Source organism: Xenopus laevis, chromosome 6S (assembly GCF_017654675.1).
Source record: "Xenopus laevis strain J_2021 chromosome 6S, Xenopus_laevis_v10.1, whole genome shotgun sequence".
Lineage (NCBI taxonomy): Eukaryota > Metazoa > Chordata > Amphibia > Anura > Pipidae > Xenopus > Xenopus laevis.
The window spans coordinates 86,930,650-86,946,961 of NC_054382.1; the positions used below are offsets into that span (position 1 = coordinate 86,930,650).

At 39.7% G+C, this 16,312-nt stretch overlaps 1 protein-coding gene across 1 annotated transcript; it reads left to right on the forward strand.

Moving 5' to 3' along the window:
• The first annotated feature begins 4,486 nt into the window (after positions 1-4,486).
• cbln2.S (cerebellin 2 precursor S homeolog) lies at positions 4,487-8,293 on the forward strand. The gene is given in 4 exon segments (NM_001092670.1): positions 4,487-4,515; positions 5,171-5,589; positions 7,450-7,569; positions 7,722-8,293. Coding segments are annotated over 3 exon segments (648 nt in total). The 5' UTR covers positions 4,487-4,515; positions 5,171-5,259; the 3' UTR covers positions 7,920-8,293.
• Positions 8,294-16,312: the final 8,019 nt, after the last annotated feature.

Consider the following 16,312-nt stretch of genomic DNA (forward strand, 5'->3'; position numbering starts at 1 on the left):
GGCTTTTCCTTGCAGTAGAGGCATACCATTATTTGTTGCTGTTTTTGAGCCTCTGATTTGGGGATTCTTTTTTTCCTGCTAATATTAAATTCTGGTGCCAGAAGTACACTGCACAGAGACATTAGATATCTTGCCAAGGACCTTCTACAGGCTATAAAACATGCCCCTCCCCCATTAATAACATGATTGGTACATAGATATGGAGTAGGGATGCACATAATCCAGGATTCGGTTTGGGATTCATCCAGGATTCAGCCTTTTTAATATATAGGCTGAATCTTTCGCGAAGGATTCGGGGGTTCGGCCGAATCTAAAATAATGGATTCGATGCATCCTTAGTATGGAGTCATTCTCCCTAAATTATATCACTTAGTATGCATTCTGCTTTACTGAATAAAACTGAATGCTCTGTGCTTCTTAGCCTTTATTCCTTGTCTGTATCTTATAAAAGAAAGTCATCTAATAGCACATAAATTAAAAAAAGATAGATAAAAATCCACAAATGTATGCTTAAATTAATATGTTTAGCCCTGTAAAATATGCAGCACACTAATATATTTCTGAGATGTAGCTGCTAATATTTGTTAGCATAAGCCTATTATGCCGCAATTAGAAATCAAGTGAGATTTGGTATTTTCTCTAAGGCTAGTTAAATACAGATGTTTACTCTCATCTGGGAATGCCTGATTAAGGCTGGCTTTTTCAGAATCTCTACCTAACTGTTTGCTTATCCTGAATGAAAGGAAATAGCACTGAATCACATAGTGAACGGCACAGAAAATACCCACAGGACCATGGCCATGTTTCTAACACAGTCTTAGCAAATCCCCACTACAACTAAAGTAGATTAATGCCAGTGACAAGGGTAAGGAATTAGAGAGAGTTGATTGATGGCCTTTGTGCACAAACAACAAAACAAAGTTTTAAAGTTGGCTTTCAGGCCACAGAGATCTTACAGATTTCATTTCCTCAGGAGTTTAAACAGAGATTATTCCACACTGAGACTCAGGCAGTGATGGTCAGTTTCTCCCTCTGCCCTTAGGAAAACAATACCATATACAATTTAGACTGTTCAAGGCATTCAAATCCCACGAGCCCTGGGGTACAGTATAAGAAATGTAAAACATATCAATGAATTGTACTGTTGCATCGTAAAGGAACATATTGTCCATCCTGTGAATTTAAAGGTGGACTTCAGAGCTGCAAAATATGTTGGTGCTCTAAAAATACATGTTAATAATAAGAAAAATAATAAGAATGATAAGAATAATAATAAAAGCTAGTTTGCATAATGGAAGAAAACAATATTAAGCAACTTTGCAATGTAAATTCATTAAAACATTTTCAGTGGTTATTTGTAAATGTAATTGCTATTGAAAACAGTTTCTGTTTGTGTCTTTCTGCACTTCTGGTTCTGAAACAGAAATCTACTCTCTTCCAGTCATGACTCCATTTCCCGTAATGCCTTGCAGGAGTCTTCACAAGTCTGATAATCAAATGGTGTCTGGTGCATTGTTATAGTATTCACAATGATCCTCTTTCCCCACCTCTCTCGTAGTTCAAGCCCGGTGCTGGTTAGAGAGGTAGGCGCCTCTCCTACTTGAAGATCAGTGAAAGATACCAGACACACAATAGCTAGTGAAGCGGGGGTGACCCCTGCGTGTTTATTGCGTCAAATGTAACGTTTCGGGGGCCTGCCGAAGGGGCACGCCCCCGAAACGTTACATTTGACGCAATAAACACACAGGGGTCACCCCTGCTTCACTAGCTATCGTGTGTCTGGTATCTTTCACTGATCTGCATTGTTATAGTAGTCAGAACCAGCAGGGTGGAGAATAACAAGGGACTGACAAATACTGATTTTAACAGTAATTACATTTACATAGAACTTTAAAACCTTGTAATTGCAGGGAGTAGTAAATACTATAGAATTATATTTTATTTTATTTTGGCATCATTTTATTTTTAGTTTTAAACCCCCTTTAAAGAAATGCTGATATATTTTATATTGTATATGAAAATATTATTTGCCCAGGCAAGATGAACCTTGCTTTGACTATGCAGATGCTGTTGTAGCTCACATCAGTCTGAATAGAGCAAGAGCAATGAAAATCCTTCACCCTGTTAGAAATAAAAATTGCAGAAAAATATACTGTGATGTTATCAAAAAATAACTGTGAGACTGTGTTTTTATCTTTGTTGATATAATCTTGCTGGATATGATGCTAAGAATTCCATATAGGTTAAAACTGATGAAACTGTGTCCTAGCTTTAAATGTTATGATTCTAAACCATTTGAAGATCCCATTATACAATCAAATGTGCACAGATATGTTTATACTGCTTTAACTGCTTGAATGAGAGCACACAAAAACCAGTGACCAAAACTACGGCTCTGTTAATATGTGCCCTAATATCTGTAGAAAAATGAAAGGTACTGCCATGCCTGTTGTAATTAAGCAGTGGAACTTGCCTTTGCAGAGTTTGTACTTTAGGGGGGGAAGACAATGGAGACACAGAGATGTCGCTCCCTGGGCTAATGCAGCATAGCTTGCACACACAAATAATTCATGGCATTTAGAAAATGATACCTGCAATGAAAGGCAGATTGGGTCTCATTATTCTGAAAGGTCTGTGGGATGAAAATCTCATGCTTTCTGCCTGTCAATATCCTATGATGACACTAGCGCCTATTGCTTAAATCGGACATCAATAAAAAGCAGGCCATGGAAAGAAGCTAAAGGCAATGTGCATTATGTGCATTGATGTTTCCCACTCTCCCCAGCAGGTTCTAATGCCAATCAAGACATTAGCCATACATGCAATACAGTGCATCTGTGCAATCAAACAGGGCTGGGATGTTTCCATGATGCCCAAAATGTGAAGGCAGAATCTCAGGTACAAACTGTAATCTAAAAACTATGGTATCTCCTCCAGCCATGCAAGAGATGATCACATCTACTAGGAGGTGTTTGAAGTGTGTTCCTCCTATGAAAGAGTCTCAGGGGAGCCTGGGATGTAATAGGGAGAAAAATATGAGCTTCCCACATCCAGTGCCAATCATTTCCATTTTCTTTCTGTGCAGTTGTCAGTCTGACAAAGTCAGTGCTACAAAAGTCGCCTCTGTAAAAGCATCAAGGATAGGCTAACCTGCCCCAGCTGGCTCCATTCACATAAACCAGGTGCCTTTGTTTTTAGAGAAGAGAAACTGACAACATCCGACAAGACAGAAGTAGAAGAATGCTTCTAAATCATTATGGGATGCGACTTAAGTGTAACATGTAAAGTCATGAAACAGTAATAAAAGATTTGCTAAAATCTACAGAATAAAATATCATTCTCACTGTCTCCTTGTGGATATGCCAGGAATTATTTAAAAAGCAGTTCCATTTGATCCAGCCAACTCATTTTATCTGCGCATTGAGTAGAAACAGCTCTTTGGTGAAACCTGCACACAGTGAGAACGGATAGTGCTTTTGCCATTGACATTTATCCACCTGGCAGAAAGCAGGGACAATCTGCAAACCCAATATCCAAGTTTGCGCTTAAAAAATACTAAAGACCCCAAAAAAATCCCTTGTTCTCCTTCTGGTCGCACATTGGAAAATTCCTGTATACCAATTTCCACCGCTAGATGGCGCCACCAACTTAACAATGCGTCGTGTTGTCTTCGCTCCGCCAGTGAGTTTAATAGTGTAACAGAAGGTCCAATGGTCTTGATAAATAAGTCATTTGCCAAAACGAACAATGAAGAATGGTACTTGGAAGATCAGAGCTGGCCGATGCAAATCTCATGTTTTGAGGAAGAGCCATTTAGAAGAACGATATCGAGAGAGCGAATGTCATGTTATCAACTTAACGATATTGATTAGCGATAAAGTGCAATCAGGTATATGAATAAAACATAACGGTGATGTATAAACCATCACAAATATGTGCGCCCCTTATGAGTAGCTCTTGAGTGCACCCCAAAACATAAAGACTTATCCTTGCCCGATCCCCCTGTTTATTTGGGGGGTCATCTTGCTCTTCTTTTAGGGATACTAAGTCTACAGCCCCCCCAATTGTTGGTGAACGTAACTACTATTTGCAGCTGTCGGGAGTCAGTAGAGTTTGAGAGTTATAGTTTAACAACAACTGGATGGTGGGGGGTGATGATCTGATCCACACTGTGCAGCTTGGAGGAGCCTATGAAAGACTGACTAAAGAAATAAAATAAAAAGTCCTGGGAGAAGTTTGGCTGAGGCTGTGAGACAGGGGGAGAGCTGAGCAGCAGATATGTAGAGTAAATGATGGGAGGGAGAATAGAGTGAGAGAAGAAGGGAGGAGTGAAGAGAGAGGGACACAGGCAGGCAGAGGAGGGAGAGAGACACTATTGGCAATGGGCGGGGGAGATTCGACTGCTGTTTCCCTGTGTGTGTGTTGCCAGTACAGCCCCTGCTTCTCTCAGAAATCCAACTTCACACAGAACTGAGGAGCCACCTGCCTTCTGTAGTCGCACCATGGACCTTCCAGGTAAAAGCTTCTTATTTTCACTTCTTCTCAGCAGAATGTATCAGAGACACTCAGCGCAATAACTGGCAGCATTATAGATCTATCTCATGGCTTTTACCCAAAGTTCTTTCCTCTCCCCCACTGTCATCTCTATGTATTGTTCAGCCTAACGGTGACTTTGCTGTTCATGGAGAAGATGGGATGCACTTTAGATTTTAACAAAGCGATTCCTTTGACTTATTGATGTGTTATTGGTGATGGGCAGCAGGTCGGAGCATCTGGAGACAGTGGTCGGGGGGGGGGTAGATAGACAAGTGCAAGGTTGGCCAAAGTTTACTAGTCCCTAAAGCTGACTGCAAGTCATGAATTTCTGCTCACAGATGGGGCAGGGGACTTCGGTTATCTATTTATTGACTGCATTCCTGTAACTGAGCTCGTTTTTCTACAATCTAAGAGGGTTGGGTTGATCTATAAAAAGCCTAATGGGGAAATGAGCTTGTCCATATAAATAGTGTTAATCCCTAGCCTGTCCTGCTACTACTGACTGCGCACAAACCGCTTGGGTATCTGTATGGGCTGCTCCTATTGCATAACTCAGTAACGGCCATTGGGATGGACATGCTGGCGCTTATTATGTCTATAACTTGCTACAGCATGTAGTTGTTTCCATTTGAAGGTTTAATCCAGCAAGCAAACTGAGAAGATTCCTGTTCAGGCTCAGTTACCCAACACTAGGAACCTGCTAGAGTGACTGGCTGTAGCACCATGAATCTAGAGAAGAATGGCGCACGAGAGAGGGAAGCTGAAGGCTGGAGATGGAGCTTGGACCTAGTTACTAAACTGGCGCTGTCCATTGTGCTGATGCTCTTTGCGCCCCCTCTGGTGAATGCGCAGAATGACACGGAGCCTATCGTGCTGGAAGGCAAGTGCCTGGTGGTCTGCGACTCAAACCCGTCTTCTGATGGAGCCGCCACCTCCTCTTTAGGGATCTCAGTTCGCTCTGGGAGTGCCAAGGTCGGCTTCTCAGTTATTAGGAGCACCAACCATGAGCCGCCTGAGATGATCAATCGCACCAACACCATCTATTTTGATCAGGTAGGGCTTTTTTTTTTTTTTTGGGAAAATGTAACCGATTTTGGAGTTGTTTTTGCTTGCAACCCCGACTTAACATTTAACAGAGGTGAATTTATGTTTAATTTACCATAGCGAAATTCCTCAGGCAGGTACAGGTCTAAAAACTCAGCACTTTTCAGGGAAAAGTCTGCAACAGTCGCTCCCCATGTGGCTTCTTCCCTTTCAGACACACACACATGCCACCCCACACACACATGCATCCATAGACTCTCACAGACACATACACATCATATAGACACAAACACACTCGGAGACATGTGCTATATGACAGTTTGTATGCTTGCTTGTGGATTAGGAGGAATCCTCCAGGCTGTCACATAATTGTAACCCAAGGAACCATCAACATTCATCTGCAACAAGCGGGAGGTGGGGGTGGAGGAGGGTTACTCCCCAAATCCATCAGTGTTTGTTGCAGCCCCCCCCCCCTAATTCTGTGAAAGGTTGTAGCCCCAGGGCCATAAGTACAAAGGGCAAGTACAGACAGTCACTATTACAGATTCAGCCTATTTATGATACATAAGCAAAACGTCAAAGGTTAGAAAACTGTAGTTATTGCTTTCTGATAGAATACGAGTGCTAAGGGAAAGTATTTCAGCCCACATGTCATGTATGTATGTATGAGTCTATGGATAACTTGCTGAACCTGCAGCACTCCAGGCTCTAATGGGGACAATAGAGCTGTAAAGAAACGCGTCTGCGCCTAAATCATTTACTGCTAATTACAAGATCCAGCGTTCCCCCTCTCCCCCTCCCTGGATTAATTACTAAACAACCTGCCTGAGCTAAATTATGCTTGTAATAGAAACCCAGATTGCTCAGCCTGACTTCACCTTCCCATTGAACTGAAGGTGTTGTGAATAAATACTCTGCTTCCATATTTGCATCCCCCCCCATGTCAGCTGAGTAAATGGAGGGTAAATTTAACACATGAAATGTAGGTCACAAGGGTGTAACTTAATAGTATCCGAACTATGTCCCGAAATATTGAATTATTATCACGGTGTCTGTAGGAAAAAATCAGCAGACTTCACAGACTGGGCAATAGGAAAGAGAGAGAGAGAGAGAGAGAGAGAGAGAGAGAGAGAGAGAGAGAGAGAGAGAGAGACAGACAGAGAGAGAGATATATAGACAGACAGAGAGAGAGAGAGAGAGAGAGAGAGAGAGAGACAGAGAGAGAAAGAAAGATATATATATATAGAGAGAGAGAGACAGAGAGAGAGAGAGATGATAGATAGAGAGAGAGAGAGAGAGAGAGAGAGAGAGAGAGAAAGAGAGAGAGAGAGAGAGAGAGAGAGAGAGAGAGAGAGAGAGAGAGATGATAGCGAGAGAGAGAGAGAGAGAGAGAGAGAGAGAGAGAGAGAGAGATGATAGCGAGAGAGAGAGAGAGTGAGAGACAGATAGAATGAGAGAGAGAGAGATAGATATAGAGGAAAGCAGGGTCTGTCTGTGCTATGTATGTGCGTGCATTTGGTTGCAGATGTGTGTGTGTGTGTATAAGTATTGTCATTGTATATATTTGTGTCCCCTTAGTCTTTGTTGTAATAAAATGGCATTGCTCTTGCATCCATGAGCTTCATTGTGTACAATGCTGAGTAACCGAGTCAAGACAAGTAGAATATGTAAAGTGAAACATTGAGCTTGATGCGAGTTTTCTAACTAAGCCAATAACTACTGGTATATATTTTGTATGTATTTAAAGAAGAATTTGCAAATGTATATCAAATTAATGGAAAATTTAAACTCCCCAAACAAATTATTATTGAATTCAGAAAGTGACAACGGCCTGCAGCTATGGCTCAACTGACTTCTTTTTGATTCTAGGTGCTGGTAAATGTTGGGAATCACTTTGACCTTGCCTCCAGCACATTTACAGCTCCAAGGAAGGGGATCTATAGCTTCAGTTTCCACGTGGTGAAGGTGTACAACAGGCAAACGATTCAGGTAGGAACGTAAATCCCTAAAAATCAGTCATTACAGTCTACTTTATCATTGACTAATTGACAGGGGATGGGATGTAGCCAGCGCTAATGGCATTGCATTAGTTTAGGTGCCTCTTCCACTTGTCTGATGTGACTGTGTGTGTCTGTTTGTAGGTAAGTCTAATGCAGAACAACTACGCGGTGATCTCTGCCTTTGCTGGGGACCAGGATGTGACCAGAGAAGCAGCAAGTAATGGAGTTCTTCTGCACATGGAAAGATCTGATAAAGTCCATCTAAGACTGGAAAGAGGGAACCTTATGGGAGGTTGGCAATATTCCACCTTCTCTGGCTTTTTAATTTTTCCACTATAAAACAAAACAAAGCAGGAGTTCTGGATTTTGTTTCTTTCCATGTAGCCATTAATGTGGCGGAACAAAGACATCACTTTTTCAGCCTCCCTCCCACTAAAGAAGAATTCATTCTCTTCTCTCCAAAATATTAAACTTTGGCATCGTCATTTTTTTTTCTCCCCCCGCTGGGAAACGGCTCATCTAATTCGTTTTAGACGACAGTGATCTTTAGGATAAATGAATTTATCGACCCAAGCAATTTGTACCCGTGATTGTAAAGTCAATATCGGAATTTATTTTGTTGGGATCATTGACTCTTTTCTTTTTTCGTTGTTGTTGCTGCTGAGACGAATCCTTGGACCACAGAGTCAAGAATGACACACAAAAAAAAAAAAGAAGAAGAAAAAAAAATTCTCAATCCAGAATCAGTGTTCTTGCAATGCTTTTCTTTAGTTTGTGTACAGCCTTAAGAAACGAATGGCTTCAGTCTGAGCAATGTTTCTAGAGGGGATTTCTGGACATGACTGTGTCAAGAAGTGCTTTATACCCAGAAGCCTATTTTGCACGATTGGAATTACCTATTTCGTTTTGTGTTGTACTTGTATCTTGATCTATTTTATTTCAGGGTGCTGAAGGGTGTACATTAGAGAGAAAATATATACCTGAAAGTGAAAGTGAAATGAAAGTAAAGCTTCTCAATGAACAACTGGTCTATTGTTTCCAAATTACGCCCAGGGCCTCAGCACTGCAAAAAAAAGTTGCGTTTATTTTGCGGCGCATGAGTAGAGCAGAGAGTAATCTTGCGCCAAGTGCTCCCACTGGGGTTTGGGTGCAGTGTTTAATTGCAACATCACATGACAAAGTGTTTTGTGAGTAACATTTTCACTGGGCATATAGGAATTGTCCAGGTATTCAGGTTGGAGGTTAAACGTCCATCAAGTGTTTCTTATAACCGAGCGCTCTCCATGGTTCTGAATTGAACCTTTACTTTAAAACAAAGGGCACCAATCCCCAAGGAGCATTCCAGTTAATCAGGCTATTGTTATAAAACATACCCGGTCTGATTTTTGTTTTTGGTGCAGGCTTTCCAGAACAGAACGGTGCAGCCTTAGTGAAAGACAACGATTATTGTTACAAGTGGTCTCTCTGGATTTCGGCGCAGCCTTTATAAAGGGAAACTGCGTTATTTCGCAAACGCTTATAAATACTCTTTGGGTTTGGAGGCACCCTTTATCAGTGGCTACATAACTAAATGTTACTGGACCCCACAGCAAATTTATTTTAGGGCCCCCAAAATATCCAGAGGTTGTCCTGTTTTACCAATATGTATATATTGAAATCGCTCATTAGGTAGGGCCTCATGGGGCCCCTATACCTCCTGGGCACCCCTGCAGCTGCATGGTCTGCTTCCTCTATTGTTACACCCCAATATTCATTTGAGGGCCCCCACAATCTCCAGAGGCTGTCCTGTTTTACCAATAAATATATTGAAATTGCTCATTAAGTAGGGCTTCATGGGGCCTCTATACCTCCTGGGCCCCCCTACAGCCACAGGGTCTGCTTCCTCTATATTCATTTTAGGGCCCCCAAAATATCCAGAGGTTGTACTGTTTTACCAATATATATGTATTAAAATTGCTCATTAAGTAGGGCCTCATGGGGCCCTCTATAAATCCTGGCCCCCCTGCAGCCACAGGGTCTGCGTCCTTTATAGTTACGCCCCACTATTCATTTTAGGACCCCAAAATATCCAGAGGTTGTCCTGTTTTACCAATATATATGTATTAAAATTGCTCATTAAGTAGGGCCTCATGGGGCCCTCTATAAATCCTGGGCCCCCCTGCAGCATCAGGGTCTGCTTCCTCTATAGTTACGCCCCTCTATTAATTTTAGGGTCCCCAAAATATCCAGAGGTTGTCCTGTTTTACAAATATATATATTGAAATTGTTTATTAAGTAAGGCCTCAGGGGGCCCCTATACCTCCTGGCTCCCCCTGCAGCCGCAGGGTCTGCTTCCTCTATAGTTACGCCCCACTGTAGTCTGTATAATACCTCAAGTGCACTATTGAGATTTTGGTGCAATGGAGCGCACAGTAAGTTGTTGTACAACAAGTGCCCCTAAACAGTAGCTGTATGTATCTGAAACTGGAGATAACATACAGAATACGTTGGAGGACACTACTGTACTACTGTAATAAGTACTGGCTCTGTAACACTTCGGTATAGTTTGATCATATAGCAGAAAGTGTAGCTGTCGCTTCTTATGGTGGTCGAAGTTTTTTTTATAATAGTCTGGCCTTTAGCCTTGGATGCAGCGCTTCTTCATAGCACCCAGAATAAGGGAATCTATTACACAACACTACTATAATAACAAGTCATCTATCTGATTTGTCTGTGCTTGAATGTAGCGCTCCATCATAAACTGGCTGAATACTAAGTGCTGCCTAAGGGTTTGCATGTTGCGCTCCATCGCGGAAAATCAGTCAGTAGTAACAAAGTATCCCATATAGGGTCGGCTTTCCATTAAAACATGGTTGGACCGTAAAAGATTTAGATGTAGGTGTCTATCTCAACAAACAGCACATGTTCTATTTAGGGATATGCTGAAACCATGAGAAACATGAGTTTGAGCGCAGGGTTTGATGCTGGAACTGGCGTTGTTGTGCGCTGCTTTCCCTAGAGTTGCGCGTCCCTTAATTATGCATTTGTTCTGTCTGGGGTCGGTGGCCATAAAGAAGATTTTACTATTGCGCATTACAATGTGCTGATTAAATTGGTTCCATCACTTGACAGAGTATTTATTACTTACCCTATGCATTGTAATACAGTTGGACACACGCCCTGTGTGTGGTATATGTACAGCATATCATGTAATACACACGGTTTTACCGGAGCATTTTTAGTAATATGCAAAGAGATGTCACCGCTTTATCTCTTGCGCCAAGGGGACAACAGTTGTGCGCTTTGTCTCTACTCATTTTATTCCTGAAACGGGTCGGAGCTCAACTTCATAGCAGATTGAATGATTCTGTTTTATTGTGATGTCATCTTAGGTAGAATACATATATATATATATATATATATTCGGGAACAGTATATATTCAGTAGGAACAATAGCATTGGAAGCTACCAAAGGATCTGGTGTATTTTCTGCTGCGTATTTATCAGAAACATGGGATCAGGTTTTAGATTTCCTGTAGTGATTCCAAGTTACTTTCTATACTTTAATATTCAGGGGAGTGTGGACGTCAGTGCTGAAAGCCTTTTGCATATTTCATTGCATAGGTCCTAGGATCAATGATATGAAAACACACATGCTCTTCCTTAGAGCTACTATATGTGTGCCCAGCTGCTGTGTTTAAATACAGGACCATTCTTATTTTGATTTTTTTGTTCTGCTTTTGGCTTTGAGATTGCTTTAAGGGGATGTAAAGGCAAAAAAATGAAATTCAATGTTTACTTTCTTTAATGAAAAAGAAACCTATCTCCAATATACTTCAATTAAAAAATGTCTACTGTTTTTATAAGAAACCTGACTGTATGCAGTGAAATTCCCCCTTCATTTTACTTGCTCTGATTGCTGCAGATAGGATGCAGATTCAGACGGTCCCTAACTGCTCTGCAGAGAAACGAATCATACTTTCAAACAGCCCACCAACTTACTTCCCAGAACTCAAGCAGCTTTGTTTGTTTCCCTATAAAGCAGCCGGCGACTGTTTAGAGATTTGTATGCACAGACCCAGTGCAGTCTAACTATTCTAATTATTAATCATTCTTGCTGTATCAGCTTCTATAACAGAAATTATTTGACTTGTGCTGTTTTGATAATTTATGATGATCCTTAAGCTTAACCTCCCAACTGAAGCCAAGACCACACTGAGCATGTGTGTAGTCTTGGTCTTGCAAAGATGTTTAAAGTTACAAGATGGTGACCCCCCTGCAGCCAAATTTAAATGCAAAAATCATTTGTTTTATTAGGCTTCTGGTGCCCTATGTTCATGTTTATATTTAGTATACAAAATACAGCATTTCTAGCATTATTCTATTTTAGACTTGAATTCCCATTTAAGAACCCAAGCAAAGCAATCAGCACACCACAATCATTTCTATTTTTTTTTTTAATTTAGCTTTTTTTTTTTTGTTTGTCCAGTTGTTAAAGTAAAACTTTCTATGGAAGGGGTTCTGGGAGGTGCAGTTCATCAGTTGCTATAGGGATATATGCTAGGCTGGCCAGTGATTTATCAGTATGCTTTACACATATACATATGCATTTGTCTCCATATCATTGTGATATAAAGTCAATATCAGCCCAGTTTATAATTTACTTCATGAATCTCACTTTATGGCTGATACTACAATATACACACTAACCAGTTCTGTCCTGGCCTTCACTGAACACAGGATGATGCAATGAACCTGGTTGAAAACACAAACCTAAAAAAGCTATTTTAGCTGGAGAGTTATCACCCTAAGGCTAATGCATTTTAATGCAGAGATTTTAGCAGTAGTTTGTGTATGCTGCATTCCAGTTGTTTCTCTAGACTTTTCACCTTGAACAATGATAATGCAGGTTGCTCTTACAGAAGCTTTACCGCAGATTCCCAGCTGGCAGGTTGCAGTTTTTATCATCTCAAAGGGAACTGTTCCATTCATTTGACCCATTCCATTCGCATCTATTACAAGGATTTTGTGCTTATATGATTACCCGGACTTCTTAAATGCAGAGCAACCTTCAAATGAACTGTACACTTATAATCAGTAATGTGCACTTCAACCACAAAGTATGTGTATCCAGTATATTTTCTATTCATTTAATAAAAGCAGGTTAAAGGGCAAAGTTTAAGATTGAATGCAGGTACAGTTTAGATTTGGGTCCTGCAGTATTGGTAAAAATACAAGGGAAAAAAATACAGCAAGTCCAGTTGTTTTGTCCTATTACTATAGATATACAGATGGAGCAAACATTGTTTTTACATCAAATGGCTCATGTTGCAACACAGAGCACAGTATAAGAAATATACCTTAGCTCTAGATGCAATATAGATCATTTTAAGTAGAGTGACATTGTGGGTCATGGTAAACCGTTTGAGTCCAATTTCTACAGAAAGTTTGCCCCATCCGTTTACCGACATAAATCTGTTTGTATTATATTAATTAATATTAATATTTTTCATTAAACGTATTACTGAATTCACAAAGGAGGCCTAGGATTGGATAAAAATAGATCCATCCGTTTACCGACATAAATCTGTTTGCATTATTTTAATTAATATTAACATTTTTTATTAAACTTATTACTGAATTCACAAAGGAGGCCTAGGATTGGATAAAAATAGATAAATGAACTAAGAACAATTTATATTGTATAATTGTTTGATATTTTTAAAATATACATCAGATATATCCACCCTGTAGTCTTTTTATTGTTGAATTGCAACTTTGAAAATGTCCCTGGCCACTGAAGGATAGTTAGCAACTGGAGGACTTTAGGTTGATCTGTGATAAATATATCATTCCCATGCTTCAAACTGTGGCTTCGAGCATTGTCATGAACCCCCTCCTCCCTAACTTTAGCTGTAGGAAAGATTTCATAGACTGATATATATATATATATTAGCTTATTATAATCATTTAAAAGACTTATGGGGTTATGCAATAAAAGGCAATAAGTTTGCCCAGGGGCTGTTACCTATAGCAACCAATCAGCAGGTATCATTTACTAGTCACCTGTTTAAATGCAAGAATCATATTGGTTGTCATGGGTCACTGTTCCTGGGCAAACTTAGTGCCTTATATTACATATGGGGTAAAAGTGACTGTTATATGTGGGGGGATACCACAATATCTCCAATTTCACAAATGGCCAGACTTACCATCACATGAGCTCCGAGCCGCTCCATGTAGACATGTTATTTCTAGTACCAGGAGAAAAAACCCACAATCACACAGCCTACTGGAAGTTATAAATTTTACATTATATTCAGAGGCCTATAGGTAAAAATATTATTGAAAAAGTCTAAAGACAGTATCATACTTAGTGCTTTGTTGCGGCAACTGTTCCTGGGAGAAGTAACAACAGTACAGTTTGGACAAATGTTATATGTTGCTTTCTAGTAATGATGCATGTGATTTCATTTCATGCACATTAAAATGATTGACTTTGGATACTGAAAATAATATGGAGTCTTATGGCTTTTTGGGCAGTATAAACCAAGGGCATTCCTTTAACTAAAAAAATAGTTCAGAAAATATTCATTGCTGTTATGGCTTAGCAGCAATAGCATTTGGCTTCTTGGGGGATATTGAATAGGAGTTTATAAATTATAGATTTATGAAATAATAAATGCATCTCTCAGTCGACAGATAACCAAGTACTTTTTAAATCTATACACCTGTTTACATGCAATGTGCACTATTCATGTTTACTAATCTAATTAGTACCACAATTTAAGACATACACAAACACACACATAATTTTCTTCAGGATCAAGTAAACCCATCAGTATGTTCCCTACCATTCCCCAAAGCATTTTCATCGGACTGCAGTGTGTATTGTGTGCAATTACTGCTGTGGTCTTGGGATTAGTTCTGACAGTGGCATTAGTATGGTCTCCAGGTATTTTTGTGTGGGGTTATGGTATGTTCTTCTAGAAGCACATCAGCAGAGTAATTGGATTCTAATGACTTTATTCCTAGATGTTTGTGTGACTATTATAAGGAAACTTGATTGTCAGTCCCATAGAGGCAGGGAGTAAAATGACTGATATGTATTGGTACTATATAAACAGTATAATAAACAGATTACGTTCACTGTATGATATTCCATAATGCCAATTACTTCTATCTAGCCTTTATATGTCTTTATACTCTGGTAACTTTATGTTTTCCTAAGACAGTCAAGGTTGGAGCCCATGTATGTCTAGCAGTAGATAACATTGCTTGAAAAAGATCTGAACTCTTCTTATAGACTCCAGCTGCCCCAAAGTCTTCACAACCAAGACCTCCTAACTTTTTCCGATGTGCAGGTTCCATTGGAAAACAGGTGGGTGGCAAAGATTCTCCCATGCCAACTAAGCAAAGCATGGTTTACTACTTTATAAGCCTTAAACTTTCACTTTGAGACCAGAAGATCAGCTTGAAATGTACTTTGAGACCAGAAGATCAGCTCTTAAATGTACAACAGACATGCCTTCCAAAGGAGCATATTGCTCTTTTTCTGTAGAAAGTTTTGGCACTTCTGCAGAAATGCCACCCGTGGAAAGGTTTTTTAACTGACCCAACGACTGATATGCCCCTTGGAAATGCTGGAATAAACATTTAGATATCTTGCCAGGTTTATTTGGTAGTTGGGGTGGTCTAGCACTAGTTGTTGTCATTCTTAATCTAGGCCCAATAAACAGGGACTCAATTATTTGAACTAAAACCCTTGTATATGTGCTTGAAAACATTGCATAGTTTTTAGCAAAAATCCAAATTGCTGAAAAGCTCATTTACTTAAATTCTGAAAGAGTTAAAAAGTAATTTGTTTGCTTGAGTAGGGCAATATCTGCCACAGTGTTCATATCTCTGAAACCCCTTCTTCACAAAATTTGTTGGGTAGTCTAGACTCCATTGGTTTGTATTACCAATCACTAGATTTATTACAATGCTTTATAGTTTAGTGCAAAAGTTGATTCATATTCCCAAACTTTTCTTTGCTAAAGTGTCAAAGTGGAAGAGTGAATCTATTGCTATGGTACATCAAGGAAGAAAGAAGACATGGGCATGATATGCTGTTCTATGTCACTCTTCCACCCCCTCTAGGAAAACAATAAATATTATCTGTGGGCAACAAGAATATCAGACAGTGTTACTACAGGGATTTTCAGTGAAAAGTAATATTGCCATATTGATTGTTTCAATATCTTCTGCATAACACCATACCCAATGATCAATAATAAAATACAATGTTCTATTACTATAGAAAATGGACACACATTTGCTGAAGTAAGCCATACTGTATGTTAGCTACTGGTGAAGAATCTGTGCACACAATAGTGACGATGTGAAGAAGTAATTTCCCTAGGAACCCCCCCTTAATCAAGCTCTTGGGGACCTAGCAAGTCATCACCCAAAAGAACAGGAACGTTCACAGGTGCATTGCTAACTCCTTATACATGTGAAATCATGGAAATCAGTACAGGAGCTTAAAGCACATTTCCTTTGGGGTGGGGGGGGGTTTGTTGCCATTTAAGGGTAAATAAATGAAACCCCAGACATAAATAGGGAAGTCTTGTCTATTTAATTCCATGGGAGATGGGTGTAGGCCATCTGATATCATTATGGTACCATAATATAAAATCTCTGAATAGTAAAGTTTTTTTTGTATATTTTATTTATTATATGAATAATTTATGAAGAAAAATGTATTTATT